This window comes from Megascapheus bottae, chromosome 25 (genome assembly GCF_031878675.1).
Source record: "Megascapheus bottae isolate mThoBot1 chromosome 25, mThoBot2.hap1, whole genome shotgun sequence".
Classification (NCBI taxonomy): Eukaryota; Metazoa; Chordata; class Mammalia; order Rodentia; family Geomyidae; genus Megascapheus; species Megascapheus bottae.
In genome coordinates, this window is record NC_143533.1 from 12,900,357 (window position 1) to 12,917,236 (window position 16,880).

Consider the following 16,880-nt stretch of genomic DNA (forward strand, 5'->3'; position numbering starts at 1 on the left):
GGCTAGAGCTCTGCACTTGAGCCACAGCACCACTTCCAGCTTTTTCTACGTATGTGTTACCAAGAAATCAAACTCCAGTCTTCGTACATGCTAGGCAAGCACTCTACCGCTAGGCCAGACTCCCTGCCCCTAGACACAAATTTTAAGTATGAATTAAAAACATTAAGGAATAGCAAAAGTGTGGAATTACATTCTGTTCCTAATTTGAATGGTGAGGAATGTTCTGCCATCTTCAGAGTTCAGTCAGTCTTGTATAGCATTACACTGAAGAAAATCCAGGCATAAAATAACACCTGAATGCTCTGCTTTAGTTTTCTAAGGTGAAGCAGCAGGCCCCAGAAATTACCCATCTCTTCCCAGTAATTGGGATTAACCCAGCCAGCCAGGGCCTCCTTCCCCAAGGCCCCTCCCTTTCCAGCTGATTGACGCACGGGGCTGGAGGGGGCGGAGCCTCTGTTCCTCCCTGGTGTCACTTCCAGGTACCGCAAGCACTTCCGGGTCGGCGGTCCGGTTCCGCGGCTTCTGACGGCCGGAGACTTCGGGGGTCGGCAAAGGGGGCGCTTCTCCCGGCTCTTGGCCCCTCCATTCCTAAGCCATCAGCGGCGGAAATCGCCTTTCCCCGCAGGGAGTGGTGAGTACCGGGCGGTGGGAGGGGGGGTAGGCTGGGTGGGCTCCGAGGTGTCGCTGGGGGGTGAGGGGGGGCCTGGCAGGAGTTGGCCCTCACAGCCCGCCGGGCGGGCGGCACCTGGGGAGGAGGCCCGCCCCGGTCCCGAACCTCGGGAGGAGGCCGACGGGCGGGAGCCGAAGCCCCGGCGCGGCGCGGCGCGGGCCGGGCGGCCTTGGGGAGAAGCAAGGCCCAACGCTCGGCAGGTCTCAGCCACCGTGGGAAAGCGTCCCTGGCGCTGCGTCGCTCGGCGTTGGCACACTTGCTTCCTACTTGGCTCCGGCGAACTTTCACCGAAGAAAGAGTTTCAGCTCAGGTGCTTCACTCCAGAATGGAACCTAAACTTAAATGGGACGGGGAGGATTACTGAACTTCTGTGGCTCATACTCCCGTTTGAAATTTGCGCTCTTGCGAGGAATTTTTAACAAGCCCAGATTGATGATTAAGCCGACTCGTTTTTAACCACGTCGCTAATTTCTAGATAATTCCCACAGGTCAAATGAGGGCATGACATGATCTGTGGGTATTTCTCCGTCCGCCTTAGCCCCTCCCCTCCATCAGTAACTGATGGGTACTTTCTAGTCAGCACATACTTTTTCTTTACCAGTATGTGTCAGGTATTGCTGTAATGCCCAGTGTGCTTTAATGGCAAGAACCTTACCCCCATGGAATTATATGCTAATTGAGGATGCAAAATTATACATGTATCATATAATATTATATATATATCACTTAAAAGAAGTACATTATGCAATGTGTCAGAGGTGATTGATGCCATGGGGGGAAAAAAAAGAAGAAGAAAAAAAGATACCAAGAAATTTCAGAGTTGTGGGAATTGAATTTTAAATATGGTGGTCAGTTTAGGCCTTCTGAGAAGGAGCAATTTGTGCAAAGACAAAGAATTGGAAGAGAGTTGGCCAAGTAAATATCTGGAGAACATTCCAGACAGAAAGATGATCCCATCACAAAACTCTTAGGCAAGAACACAGCTGTCATGTGCTGGAAAACTGCACAGAAGCCACTGTACTTGTATGAGCAGAGGGGGAAATGAATGAGAGATAAGGCAATAGAGATAATGGGTAGCTTGAGCCTCTAAAGGACCACTGGAAGCAGTGGGAGGCTAGAAAGAGAAGAGACATGTTATAATTGCTACTTCTAAAAGATTATCCTAGCCATGAGTTAATGTTAGACTGCAGGGAGCCAGTGTAGAACCAGAAAAGGAGAAATTAGAATGCTATTGCAATAATGCAAATAATTGGTAATGGCATAGATCAAGTTGATTATAACGGAAATGGTGTGAACTAGTTGCAGTCTGAGTTCAAAGTAGAGCTTACAGGCTATGCTAAGAAATGGATGTGAAGGATGGCTGCAGAGGTTTTGACCAACTTCAATTGAAATGGGAATAAGAAGCTAGATACACTAATGAGAAGTTTTATGTAGGTATGTGAATTTGAGAATCATCATCAATGGTATTTAACGTTATACAAATAAATGTTGGGCTGGGCATGTGGCCTAGTGGCAGAGTGCTTGCCTAGCATGTATGAAGCCCTGGGTTTGATTCCTCTGTACCACATAACACAGAAAAAGCTGGAAGTGGTGCTGTGGCTCAAGTGGTAGAGCGCTAGCCTTGAGAAAACTCAAGGACAGTGCCCAAGCCCTGAGTTCAAGCTCCAGGACTGGCTAAATAGATAGATAAATATTATCTCTAAGCAATGGGTATGGACAGGCCCTGGGCAACTGTATTATGTGACTTAAGTTCTGGAAGAAGAGAATCCGCCAACAAACAAGGATGAAACTGCGGGTTAAGAGCACAGTCCCAAAAGTAAAATGTTCTGGAAGCCAAAGAAAGATGAACAATGGAGGAAGAATAGTCAGCTGGATCAAATGCTGTAGTCTGGTGAGGATCAGGTTCAGCAGTGCTATTGATGGCAATCACCCATCTGTTTAGATGGAAGTGTTTAGCAAAAAGCTGCCAAGTGTTAGTAGGAGATAAAAAGAATGAGAAACAGTGGTTGCAGATGGCTCCAAGGAGATTATACTGCTGAAAGGAACAGAAGAATGTGGGCCTTCCCAGCAAGCCCTATGAGGTACCTACATGGTGCCTTTCCCACTCGTGACCTTTCCTGGTGGTCAGCTGATTGGTCTGGGGGGGGGGGCAGGGTCTGAGCCTTGATCCAGATGAGATGCTTCAGGCTTTTTTTAAAATGTCTGGATCGGGGCTAGGAGTTTGTCCTAGTAGTAGAGTGCTTGCCTGGCATGCACAAAGACTGGGGCTTGATTCCTTGGTACCACAATCATAGAAAAAGCCAGAAGTGGTGCTGCAGCTCAAGTGGTATAGCTCTAGCCTTGAGAAAGCCCAAGGACAATGCTCAGGCCCTGACTTCAAATCCCAGGACTGCCCAAAAAAAAAAAAAAGCAAACAACATAAAATCCCAGTGGCTCACACCTGTAGTCCCTAGCTGATACTCAGGAGACTGAGATCTGAGGATCTCAGTTCAAAGCCAGCCCAGGCACTAAAGTCTATGAGACTATAATTTCCAGTTAACCACCAGAAACCAGAAGTGGTGCTGTGGCTCAAGGAGTAGGGCAGTAGCCTTGAGCTGACGAGCTCAGAGACAGCGCCCAGGCCCAGAGTTCAAGTCCCATGTCTGACCCTCCCCCCCCCCCAAAAAAAAAAACCTTAGGGCAATTCAGTAGATGAAGCAGAGGAGCTGAAAAAATGAGAAAAGTAGGTAATACCTAGCAAGGTAGGAGGAAAACAACCTCACAATCCAGAGAAGTGTGTGGAGACAGCAAGGAGAGTTTGTTGTCTCAAATGCTGATGAAGTATGTGATTTGAAGACTGGTGGCTCAACATTTCAGATTCAGGAGGGTATCTTCATTCATCTTCCTTTCTGGTATGCTATCATAGTGTCCTCCTCTCAGCAGGTACCCTATAAACACTAAATTTTAAAGTAACAGAAAAGTAAGAGGACGGCTGTGCAAATGTGAGCTAAAGAATGGATCAGGGACTTGGCAGCAAGTGGAAAGGATGGTTAAGAGAAAATTCTAGACTAAGAGGCACACTTTTGAAACAAATGGTACAGATACACAATTTAATTGAATAATACCTACACTATATTTAAAAGGATATAAAATGCCCATATCAAAACCCCAGAACCAACTAGAAAAGTAATTTTGGACTATCCCTTGAAATCCTAAAATTATTATATTAATCATTATAATTTTGTGTTTTTAATGTATTTTATCGGTCACAGGGATTAAACTCAGGCACAGAGCACTTTTTGCCCAAGACTAAGTCTACCATTTAGAGCCACTTCCAGTTTTCTGGTAGTTAGAGATAAGAGTCTCACACACTTTCCTGCCCAGGCTGACTTGAACCACAATCTTCAGATCTCAGCCTCCGGAGTAGCTAGGATTGTAGGCATGAGCCAACAGAGCCCATCTATAATTATTAGATATATTATTGATTTGTAATCAAGAGTTCTGGTAGTTCTGTATTAAAATATATGAAGCAAATTATATACATACATGAGTAGCAACATTACAGCATGATCTTTTCTAACAGTTTTATATTTTTGCATTTTAGAACATCAATGCAAGCCTGAAGAAAATAGTTTTTTCCTCCTAAGCCATGGCATATCAGTTATACAGAAATACCACGCTGGGAAACAGTCTTCAAGAGAGCCTAGATGAGCTCATACAGGTAGGGACTGAAATTGCCATTTGGGTGGGTCCACAATATTTTTGTCACATCCCTTATCCCAGGCAAACATGTATGAGGTAACTCTCATGATGGGACCCAGGAAGTCAATATCACTGACAGAGGAATCACTTCAAATTCCTATGGCTCGCACTGTCATGACAACAGAACAAAAAAAAAGATGATTCTTGTATTTAAATTCATGGAAATTGTCAAAAATTTCACTAAGAGTTTAAAATTAATTTCCTCCTTTTTATATTTTAGAAGGGCATATTCCGTATAGCTTTACTTTAGTAAATAATCATGAAATTACTATTTTTAAAAGTTAATTTTTTAATCAGCTTAAAATTTTGAAATGAAAGCTAGAATTTTTATTTCAAAATATTAATATTTTATTTGAGCCACCCAACTCTGGACACCTGAAACATTTGCATTTGATTTGATATTATGTAGACTTAAGATTAGTGCTTATTTTGGTTTTTACTTTTTTGTTTTTTTAAATTTAGAAGCAGCTTGGTTCCCTCAAATTATTGAACACCTTTTTTCAAAACACTGGAAAAAAACAAAGCTTTGTCTGTGCAAAAGGTATTTTCAGACTTTGCCTCTTCATTGTCAATTATGGCAAAAGAGAATTGCCAGTCCTAGCCTAGAGCTTCTGGTTAACCTCTGTTAAATTTTACATGATAATTTTAATATTCTTACTTATGAGGATTTATGACCTTTACTTTTTCTCAGTCTCAACAGATCACCCCCCAACTTGCCCTTCAAGTTCTACTTCAGTTTGATAAGGCTATAAATTCAGCATTGGCTCAGAGGGTCAGGAACAGAGTCAATTTCAGGGTAAGGATATTTTCCTCAATCTAGTACTCTAATCTAGTACTGTTTTTACAACAGTGTTTTGAGATCTGTACATATTTATTAATCATAGGAGGAAGAGATGGCTGATTTTTGGAGGTTGTTTTGTAATAATTTAATTACACTTTACTTTTAAATCAGCGTATGCTTACAACCACTTAATGTGAGAAATAGAATTGTTTTTAGATATTTATTCCACTGTTTCACCTTCCCTGAAGAATTGCGATTTCAAACACCTGCAAGCATTAACTGCAAGAGTGAAGGTAAATAACAACATCATCTCTACAGATATTGAATCTCTTTAGAAATTAAAGATTCATGAAGCTGAACAATACAGTCTATTGTTATTTTGTATTGACCTTTACTGAATGTGCTGAAACAAATCATTTAACCACATTATGCTGTTGATAGACTCAGATATTATTGTTTGTCATGATATTTGGTTATTATATTTATCTATGCTTATTAAGAATTAGGTTAAGATAGATAAAAATCAGTGTATGAATAGGTTTTAGTGTAATGGTTATCTTTTTTTTTTTTTTTTTTTTTTTTTTTTGCCGGTCCCGGGCTTGAGCTCAGTGCATGAGCCCTGTCCTTGAACTTTCTCAAGGCTAGAGCTCTACCTCGTAATGCCTGCACTTGAGAAGCCAAGTGATAGAATCACACATGTGAGGCCAACCTGAGCAACATAAGAAGATTGTCTTAGGAAAAAAAAAACAGTTTAAGAAACATTTTTAGTCAAGAATATTTGCAAATACCATTCTGGTTAGATTGGTCTTATCATATAGTAAAGAGAAAAGAGGTAATTTGTTGATAATACCTATTTTCAAAGCTACATTGGTAGCCTCACAATAAGATTAGGTACTCATTAAAAGAATAGAATAATATATAGCATGTTATTCTTCTTGCTTTAAATTCTTTTATTAATTCCATGTGAGAGTACTTAGTAAGATAGTATATGAGAAATGACTTGAATATGGGAGCTGAGGCTTTATTTATATGTGAGATGTATTATTAAGCAAATTTAAAAGTACATGTATTGGGCTGGGATGTAGCTCAGTGGCAAAGCGCTTGCCTACCTAGTGCAACATCCTGGGTTCGATTCCCCAGTACCAAAAAGACAAAAGAAAAAAAAGTACATGTATAAAAGATCTTAAACTTCATTTTTTTTTTCCAGGTCCTATTAATGATTTCATTCTTCCTTGAAACCTATAGTTCCTAGAATTCATGCTTCCTATATTTTCCCCTCCATGGTGTCTTCCTGTCAGGCTTTGTAGCTCTCTTCAGTCCATCTGTCACAGTTGTTGGTACCCCACAGAGATACCTAGGGTCTCCACATAATCTTATTCACCCATGAGACCTCAGTGAAAGTTGATAGACCCATTTCCCTTTCTTTCTCCTTAACTCCCACTGCGTGCTTCTTGAACATCATGACTCAGAGAGAGCTTAAACTCAGCAAGCTCCAAATTTAACTTCAGAACTGGCTTTCTGTGAATTCCCATTGTCGCTATGTTCTAGGAATTTCACCTTTAAAGTCTCTCTTCTAGGGATCCCCTTCATACTTCTAAATAAAGCTATTTTCAGCTCTGATTCCTCCATCTGAGACATAAATTTCTGAAAGTCTTCCAGCCATTATTGCCTTGTAATAACCCATTTTTCATACCATCACCAAGCAAGGAAATTTAGTCATGTGACTTCTCTGCTTGAAGCCCTTCATTAACCTCCTAATAATGTTAGTTTTTAAGACAAAGGTTTCCCAGGTTTCTGTGGGGTCTCCTTCACCTTAATACCTCCAGAAACATTGATTTCTGGGATGTTTCAAATTTTCCTGTTGTCCCACTTCAACTTCTTCAAGGCTCAACTTAAACTTTATGAGAAGAGCTTCTTTGCCTTCTGACCTTCATGCTCTTCAGTGCCCTCACCATACAAGTAGTATACTTTTGTACACCTCCATTCTACTTGTTCATTTACTCATCTATTGTTCATAATTATGTTCATTAATTCATTCGTAGCCATCATTGTTTTTATAATCATTCTCACTTGATAACGTATTTGAGCTGTTGAGTATTCACTATTTCAAGAATACTGTGCAGGAAGCATTTTTTTCTTATGTATTTGATGCTCTTCTTGAATTAAGGGTTATAGGTATTTAAATATCATGCCTCATACTAACTTTCCTACGTGAGTATATGTGTATAGATCTGAGGTTGTTATTGTATTCTATTGGCATTTGTCTTTGCACTTTTACTTTATACTATATATAAAATGTTCAAGTATATAATCATGCCTCCATAACAACAGCAAAACATTTGGAATAAAGTCAGTTGTGTAGAACAGTGAATATTGTAGTGTTGGTAGCTACAGTGATGCATTGGACACAAGTCACAGGGTTAAATTGTTAGCATTGTTAAGAAATTTCTGCTTGGGGCCGGGAGTTTGGCCTAGTGGTTAAGTGCTTGCCTAGCATGCATGAAGACCCGGGTTCAATTCCTCGGTACCACATACATAGAAAAAAGCCGGAAGTGGTGCTGAGGCTCAAGTGGTAGAGCTCTAGCCTTGAGAAAGTCCAAGGACAGTGCTCAGGCCCTGAGCTCAAGCCCAGGACTGGCAAAAAAAAAAAAAAGAAAAGAAATTTCTGCTTTTGTACAAGATTAGAAAATAAACATATAAAATAGGTAAAATATGTAGCTTTAAACTTTTAAAAAATCAAATAAGCTTCCATAGTTTAGCCACAGGAGGGCAGTATAAATACAAATTCAGGTTTTCATTAAGTCGTTCTTTTCTGGTAAGTAATTTACATATTCTTTTGTTATACAAAATATGTTAATTAAAAAATTATTGAATTCTTCCCTTAGCAAATTTATCTGGGTTTTCATTTCACTTGTCATTTAAATAGATAATTAAGCAAAGTCTTAAAGAAGCTAATATTAAACATACTATTTTGTTATATGCTTGGTAGTTGACTTTTAAATTGCTTTACAAAATATGAAGGAGAGAATGACTTTTCATGGCATGTCTAAATATTTTGTTTTAAAGGGCTCTCTAAATACATACAGATTCTGCGATAATGTGTGGACTTTTGTATTGAATGATGTTGAATTCAGAGAGGTGACAGAGCTTATTAAAGTGGATAAAGTGAAAATTGTAGCCTGTGATGGTAAAAGTAAGTGACTTATTTAAAATTTTTAAAGTTGTAAAACATTTTTTAAAATTTCCCTAACTAATGTATATTAATTTAAATGTGAACAGCACCACATGTGGTTGGCCAGTGCCTGTCAAATCAGATAGCAGAGCTATAGACTGAAGTTGGTCAGTTTCAGTGATAGGCAAGAACCAAAAAAAAAGGGCTCTGTGCAAATTAAATGAGAGCAAGCAGGGGCCAGGAGTTTGGCAGAGTGGTAGAGTGCTTGCCTAGCATGTACAGTCCCGGGTTCGATTCCTCGGTACCACATATGTAGAAAAAAAGCTGAAAGTGGTGCTCATGTAGTAGAGCACTAGCCTACTAGCCCTGAGTTCAAGCCCCATGACTTGCAAAAAAATATAGATAGATAGATAGATAGATAGATAGATACATACATACATACATACATACATACATACATACATACATACATATATGAGAGCAAGCAGTCCATGTTTCACTTATAGGTGCTTCTGCTATGGGGTGACAAGTAGCAAATCACTCTTAGTGTTTCCATGGTCCTGAGACGCTTCACTTAGAGCAAGGAACAATATATGCCCTCAATGAAAACAGAGTATCTAAGGAATACTTAGATTCTAGTCTACTTGCTGTGTCTCAGCAAGAAAAAGACACAGTCTAGAAATTGTTTTCAAAATTGTAATACAGTATGGCATTTAGAGTAATTATTTTAAAACTCCATTCCTTAGTGGTAAGGGAGGTACTGCTATAAAATAATTCCACTGACACGTAAAAGTTAGCTTTCTAAAATTGTGCTCCTTAATACAGAAGCAGAAAAAAAGGAGAATGACAATAGCTTGCTTTTAATCTTTTTCTCAACAAGACAGCATAGGACCTGAGAAAAGAGGTAGCTCTGTAAGTGGTAAGAACCAAGTTTACCTCCACTTACCTTTTCTCTCTGGCAAATACATGAAGGCTCAGTGTTATCTTTTTCTCTTTGCCTAAAAGCAAGGTGGTGGTTGTTCTCTGGAATATTTCCATTGTCAATTCCCCTTCTCCCCCTCCCCAAGCCCTCACCACCATTCCTTTTTTTTTTTTTTTTTTTATAGATACTTATAAAATATGTAAAGTCAGGCCAGGAACTGGTGACTCATGCCTATAATCCTAGCTACTCAGGAGGCTGAGATTTGAGGATCAAGGTTCAAAGCCTGCCAAGGGCAGAATAGTGCCCATGAGACTCATCTGTAATTAATTACTCAAACTGGGAGTGGAGCTGTGGCTCAAAGTGGTAGAGTGCTACCCTTGAGCAAAAGAGCCCAGGAGCAATGCCCAGGCCTTGGGTTCACAACAACAACAACAAAAAAGCCTAAGTTATCCTTTGAATTAACTCTTTCTCTTTTCTGTTTCCTAGATACTGGTTCTAATACTACAGAATAAGTAGGAAGAAAAAGGCTTTTTTATGCCATCTCCTGTTATTACCGCTTTTTGAAGAGAAGCATAGAAGAGACTTTTTTAATTTATTCTAGCATTGCAAAAATGACTACACTGTGCTATCCTATCAGAGAATACCAGCAGAAAGAAGCTTATAACTCTGTGTTCTCATACATTACCTTTACTATACAGCATGAAGATACTTGACCTTTTTTTTATGACAAATGAAAAGTGGTTGTCTTCCTGAGAATTCTTTAATAAATTCATTTTAAAAACTCCATGAGAGTTATAATCGGTTGGCTGTTAAACAGGAAGTATGGAGACGCTAAGCATTATGAAAGTATATTGTGATCTATTAAAAAAAAAAAAAAAACCTTAGAAAATACATTTGTTTTAACGAGGTCTTACTCATTGTCTTAACTGTAAGTACTTAATGAGAGTATCAATTGGAAGACCCAAAATCTGGGTGGAATATTGCTAAGAAAATGCCCTTTTTTTCATAGTACAAAACCAAGGGTGTGAGAAAACATAATTGCAACTTGAATAAGAAAAGTTAGACAACCTTTTGACAGCTTCAGGAGTAGCAAAGCTACCCAGCAACGTGAAATAGATCCCATGACATTCAGCTGATCATATTGATCAATTTTCAGACATTTTTAAATGATCTTACCAAACACCTTCTTAATTATTAGGCAGCAATTAACAATAACAACAACAAAAAAGTCCTACTAAATATATATCATTTGTTTCCATTTCTCAGTATACATAAAAGATAAGTTTCCCCTATTCTTCAAACTAGGAAAGTGTAATGAAGACAGGCCAATCAATTGAGTGACTAGAATTTAGTAGCTATCTAAATAAACCAAAACCATCTAACACTCAGCCTATTGTCATTTAATTCAAGGAGGCAACCCCATCCTGTAGTTCAGTGTTTAATCCAAAATACAGAAACGAAGCATAATGTTTTTCTCTCTGTTAATAACCATGTTTATAATTTTAAGGATCCCTTCTTCCACCTTTCCAAGGTCTCTGTCAGTTCCTTGCATTTCTCTCTAGCACTTGGCTCCTACTAATAATTACTCATAATCTATTTGTTAGCCTGTGAGTAAAAGGAATGATCTTCATGTTTTACTGACTACTCAGTTCCTAGTGTTAAGACCACTGTATAACATTAGTGAGAGTTCAATTCACATTTGTAGAATAAATGAGTTTATTTTATTGTTTATTGGTATAGCAAACTTCAAAAAGGCAAGAACTACTTTATAATAACTAACCAGAAGAGATGAGACTAGGTCCTGGAGCATATTAAGGTACTTAGGACCACAGGCGATCTATTAGCCTTTCATTTTTAAACAAAGTACTTGATTTCTCTAAATTATATGTCCCCAGATTTATCAAATGCCTTCTCTTCCTTCACTTTAACTTTTTTCACTTAACCAAGAGAAAAACAAAAATTGTGTTGAACAGAATGTGCTACAAAAATATAATTAAGTTCAGGGACCAGGAGTTTGGCCTAGTGGTAGAGTGCTTGCCTAGCATGCACGAAGACCCGGGTTCGATTCCTCGGTACCACATACATAGGAAAAAAAAAAAAGCCAGAAGTGGTGCTGAGGCTCAAGTGGTAGAGCTCTAGCCTTGAGAAAGTCCAAGGACAGTGCTTACGCCCTGAGCTCAAGCCCAGGACTGGCAAAAAATAAAATACATTGACTAAAGGAAATTTGAGCCTTCTGCTATGAAGACCATAGGTTATTAGATAAAGGAACAGTCTCTACCTACATGAATAGATTTCTAGGAAAATTTTCAGTGCTTGAAAAAAATTCCGGCAACTTATTTTCCCCAAAATAGCACATTCACACACTGATCTCCTAAATGTATTGATACGAGAAATGACAACATTTCAGATAAAGCTTTTAGAGCAAGTTGACCATGATGAGGTCAAGGACCTCAGTTGTTGTTTCAGCACATGTATATCATGGATGCTTCAACCCAATTCCCATCTTCTGGGGAAGAGGGAGAGAGGAAGGGCAGTCATCACTGCTAGCAACAGCATCGAGTGATTCATCAATCACTCTCTGCTCAGGCTGGAAGTGAGGTGAAAAGGACTTGGCACAGAATTAGTCATAACAACTTATATAACTAGAAAATCCACTCACTGAGTCTCACACACATGGGCCAAAAGTGTGGCCTAGTGGTAGAATGCTTGCCTAGCATGCATGAAGCCCTGGGTTCAACTCCTCAGTACCACATACACAGAAATCACCAGAAGTGGTGCTGTGGTTCAAGTGGTAGAGTGCTAGCCCTGAGCCAAAGATCTGTAAAAGATCAGTACATGTAGTTTTTTGCCCATTTCAGAACACTACACCATGGCCAACAATTATCTCTGAAATATCAGAGAGGAATCTGTTCTTCTAAGTAACATCTGGGAATTAGGGAATATGTGCATTCCAGTACATACTTATACATACATATTTGTATATATAAATTCAATACTGTCTCACCACAAGAATCTGAAAAATCACATATAGTAACCCTTCCATTCCCGTAGAGAAATAAGGGAAGGGCCGGGAGTTTGGCCTAGTGGTTAAAGTGCTTGCCTAGCATGCATGAAGACCCGGGTTCGATTCCTCGGTACCACATACATAGAAAAAAGCCAGAAGTGGTGCTGAGGCTCAAATGGTAGAGCTCTAGCCTTGAGAAAGTCCAAGGACAGTGCTCAGGCCCTGAGCTCAAGCCCAGGACTGGCAAAAAAAAAAAAAAAAAAAAAAAAAAAGAATAGTTTGGGCCGGGAGTTTGGCCTAGTGGTTAAAGTGCTTGCCTAGCATGCATGAAGACCCGGGTTCGATTCCTCGGTACCACATACATAGAAAAAAACCGGAAGTGGTGCTCAGGCTCAAGTGGTAGAGCTCTAGCCTTGAGAAAGTCCAAGGACAGTGCTCAGGCCCTGAGCTCAAGCCCAGGACTGGCAAAAAAAAAAAAAAGAGAAATAAGGGAGCTTTGACTCATAAAGCCTAAACACAGAATAATTAGACATACTAGTTTAGCTACATAATCATGGTTTATTTTTCCCTTGATATGATTGTCAGCACTGCAGCTTCTCCCTCAACTAAAACCTGTTCCAGTTTGCATAATAAATCATATATGACCTTATCTAAATGGCTAAAGGAACATTAAACTTTCCCTGAGAAGCTGGCAAAATGAGTGCCATAATTTTCCAATAAGGACATGGGTGGGAAAACTGGCCAAGTCTTCCTGCCTTGTCTCTTCACACAAGTCACGAGTAAGGCAATGTAAACAGAATGAGGGTTTCTTCAATGAAAAAATCAGCTCCGTTCTTTATATTCTGTTTTCAATTTGAGATAATGGACACATTTAAATCAAGACTGTTAAATGTCACCGATAGGTATGAGCAAAGAGGTCACACAGTTCATCTGTTCATATTATTTCTGCTTTATTAAAACAGAGGTAGGGGTGTTGAATCAGGAGCTACTTATCTTCAAGTTAATAGTACAAAGGTAAGGTTCTCTTTCCATCACTACCAAACTTAAGATTATTATTAACAGTATCTCCATAACGTTGAAAACATAATACTATGGTTTGGGCCAAAATACAGGGCCCCTGCTACATGTCCCTCCTTTGCTGTCCCAAAATAACAGTCATTCTTCATCTCACTCTCAAGAGAAAGCCAGAGAACACTATTGGGGATGGAAGTGGAAGAATAAGCAACATTCATCCAGAATAGTAATTTATAAGACAACAAATCTACTTACCCACATTCCACTAGCAATCCCCTTTTCCCCTAAGGGGCACCATGAATTCCAGTAGCCTGGTCTCCCACCCCACACTATCCCAGAACTTCCTGGAATATCTGTATGTGTTCCTGCCACAGAGGTAACGATCTCCTCACAGTGTCTCTCACAGTTCAGTCCCATAGATGGCCTTATGACGTAAGTACTCTTCTAAACACTGAAGAACATTATCATCCACCTTTGGGTCAAACTTGTTGGCCAGCAGATGGTGGTTTTGGAGCATCCAATACAGGTCCCCAGTCCCATAGATACAGATAGCCCGCTGGTAGACCCCAGAGCAAGGCTTGTAAGGTGCCCCTTCATTGATATCACCCTCGTGGTCCTGCCACTTGACCAGCCTGGCAATGGCATTCATGTCTGAGATATCATACTTGTGGTGAAGGGGAACTGAGCCAGGCATCCATGAGGCACGCTGAAGGGTGGCCCAGAGGAATTCATCAGGGCTATAGGTGTCTTTTGCCCATTCTATCAGTTGTTGGGATTGGGAGTGATTAAAGACATGTTGAACAAAGTCACGAGAAGCTACCATATAGGCATTACCAGAGAATATGGTTAAGTTTTTAGGGGGAGGAGTCTTCCTTTCCATGGTTATGTGCATCTTGTCTGTCACCTGAAAGCGATACTTCCAGCGGAGTTTTTTGTGCTCAGGAGGTACCTCTGATTCCATGCTGTTCTTCCCATTCAAAAGCTTCAGGGCCTGGACCATCTCAGCATTGGTCTTTAGAGGAAAGTCTGTCCCACATGTATTTAGGAAGTATCTCCATGGCACTGAGCTCTGGAGCAAATCTTCCATACAGTTCAGGTCAGCTTGCACCCTAGACCAAGAGGCATAAATCACCGGAACCAATTTACTGGCTATGAAGACATTTTGGAAGCATGAAGCAATGGCCCTAACTGCCATTTGGAAACTTGCTGGAGACTTCGGGTCCACATGGACACAGTATATGTTCTGAGGGGCATACACAGCTCTCAGCAGCCTTTCAAAGTTTTCAATCTTCTCATGAACCACCATTGAGTATGCAATCGGGAAGGCTAACTCTTCTTTGCTCAGTGGAAACTGTATGAATTTCCTTTCGGTCTTAAAGAGCTCACAGTTTCTGGTTCCAGCGATGTAGTCCTCATCTGTGAAAGGCTCCCGCTTCTCCTTGATTTCCAGATTATTCAGAACAGCTTGGATCACTGCCTCCTGGTCCCCTCGTGTGATTCCTGAACAGTTAATGGAACGCTTTGCCGGGAGCTTCAGGGAATTATACAAGATATCCTTGCAGTTCTGGCTTTGAAATTCTCTGAAGTCCAAATCACACCTTAATCTGAGAGAAAGTTTCAGAGCAACAACGGCCAACAGCATATAAAAGCCCATAGCCCACATGTGATAGCGCCCACACAGTTTCTTCCAGGGGATCCTCTTCCAGGAATTGGAAACCATCAGGAGAAGAAGAGGCAGAAGACGAAGATGGACACCTTAGAATAGAATGCTTTCATTAAAAACCAATCATGAACAAGTTCCCAGGAAAGTCAACTCCAAACTAATAGCAAACACCTATTTCTTCTCTGGACAAATATCATCATATCTCTTGAATAAAGAGAGATATTCGTCCCCAGAGCCTAGGAGCCACTTAGAGCTAGCTTGCTAATGAAGATCTTTATAGCCTGACTCTGCCAAATAGCTTACTACACAGTGATCAGAATCCGGCTCCACATCCGCTTCAGAGGAGAGAAGGAAAAACAATGGAGCACTTTCATTGACGTAAAGGTACAATTAGTAGAAGGGAGTCCTTAACCTTTGTTCCTTATTTTTGCCTCCCATCACTTACTATTCTAGAATATAGCTCTTACTCAGGCTCAGGAATTTCTACTAGATCTGGTGACAAAAATCCATCAAAGACTCCCAGAACCAATTTTAGAAATCTCAGTTCTTTTAAAAACAAACCAATATTTCTTGCTTCTATTTAACAATTGATTTATTAAGATACCTTTTACCATACAAAATTCACTGGTATGATTTGGTATCTAGCCAATCTTTTTTTTTATTAAGTTCTTAACAAATTGCAGATTTTTCTTTAATCTCCCAAGTTGCACCACAACCCCTCAGAGTTCATCTGATTTAAAACATATGTATACACAAACACAGCTGTGTGTATATAATATTTAACGGGCACCTGAAAAATTTGTATACATTGTCCCATTTAATCTTTACAGCTAACCCCAAATGTATCATTACTAGGTTTCTCTTACAGACAGGCAAACAAGCTAAATAACTTATCAAATATCACACATCTAGGATTTCCTTCCCTTCCTCTTTCCTGCAAACATAATGCAGACAATCACACCTACTTTTTAAATACAATACAGAATAAAGGATACCACCAAAGAAAACAAGATAGTGGTTTGAGGAAAGAATTTCTAGAAGAAAGAAAATGTGGCTGGACTCATGCTACTAGCTACTCAGAAGGCTGAGATCTCAGGATCACAGTTCATAGCCAGTCTGGGCACTAAAATCCATGAAACTCTTATCTTCAGCTAACCAATAGAAAATGAACATGGTGCTGTGGCTCAAGGGGTAGGATGGTAGCCTTAAGCTGAAGAGCCCAGGCCCAGAGTTCAAGCCCACAACAAATAAAAAATAAGTAAAGAAAATGTAAACATTCTTATGCAATCAATACAGTAAGGACTGTATCTCTTTATAAGCCTAAGATGATATCTTCTTTAGTAATTTGGGAGGGGGTAATCTAAGCATAAGAAAAATTAAAAACTAAGAAAACTCTTACCTTTAATAGTTCCTTTCCTGTGTAGGGAATATTTTCTTTGCCTGTCTGATTCTGTTTCCACGTAAAGACTAGTTGGATTCACTGGAAATAACCAACGACCCCATAGTTCTTGGTCTTCTAACCCTCCAACATGTATTTTCTGATTTTTACAAGATGTCCAAGAAACTAATTCAGGCTCCTGTTTGATCTCTGCAAAGTAGAAGCAGGTGACTCTATGCTTTCCTCTTGGCTTCCTGCCCTCAGATAAGGAAATAAGCTCAGCTAAATCATTCAATCATATTCTCAAACACCCATTTTATGGAGGAGGTAAGGGAAAATGTTGGCAATATCTGAAAAGGCAAGCAAGTATTGCAGCCAGAACAGCCAAATTTGTACCTAAATTTTCATGCCATAAAACCATTCAGAAGAACCTGCCATTACTCACCAGAATATAAAAGCCTTTTAATTCCCCACCAAACAATCAACCACAAAAATACAGAAACTCCTTTTGAGAATAAAAACCGTGACTCTTTCC

At 39.8% G+C, this 16,880-nt stretch overlaps 2 protein-coding genes across 2 annotated transcripts; one reads left to right on the plus strand and one right to left on the minus strand.

The window, feature by feature from the left end:
• Positions 1–498: 498 nt before the first annotated feature.
• Positions 499–10,070, plus strand: Gtf2a2 (general transcription factor IIA subunit 2). The gene is made up of 5 exons (XM_090358283.1): positions 499–631; positions 4,254–4,370; positions 5,103–5,207; positions 8,259–8,385; positions 9,773–10,070. The coding sequence occupies exons 2-5, from the start codon at positions 4,299–4,301 to the stop codon at positions 9,796–9,798; spliced, it is 330 nt and encodes a 109-aa protein (XP_090214409.1). The 5' UTR covers positions 499–631; positions 4,254–4,298; the 3' UTR covers positions 9,799–10,070.
• A 3,151-nt stretch (positions 10,071–13,221) lies between these two features.
• On the minus strand, positions 13,222–16,454 carry Gcnt3 (glucosaminyl (N-acetyl) transferase 3, mucin type). Its single transcript, XM_090357751.1, has 2 exons — positions 16,367–16,454; positions 13,222–15,059 (listed from the first exon to the last, which is right to left on the minus strand). Exon 2 carries the CDS (start codon positions 15,022–15,024, stop codon positions 13,705–13,707), a length of 1,320 nt encoding a protein of 439 aa, XP_090213877.1. The 5' UTR covers positions 15,025–15,059; positions 16,367–16,454; the 3' UTR covers positions 13,222–13,704.
• Positions 16,455–16,880: the final 426 nt, after the last annotated feature.

Bases quoted from the DNA above. Each gene is read 5' to 3' on its own strand.
- Gtf2a2 (XM_090358283.1), top strand. From the start codon at position 4,299: ATGGCATATCAGTTATACAGAAATACCACGCTGGGAAACAGTCTTCAA. The intron at 5,208-8,258 runs GTAAGGATATTT...TTTGTTTTAAAG, and splicing joins GGAACAGAGTCAATTTCAGG to GGCTCTCTAAATACATACAG. The intron at 8,386-9,772 runs GTAAGTGACTTA...TCTGTTTCCTAG, and splicing joins TGTAGCCTGTGATGGTAAAA to ATACTGGTTCTAATACTACA.
- Gcnt3 (XM_090357751.1), bottom strand. From the start codon at position 15,024: ATGGTTTCCAATTCCTGGAAGAGGATCCCCTGGAAGAAACTGTGTGGG.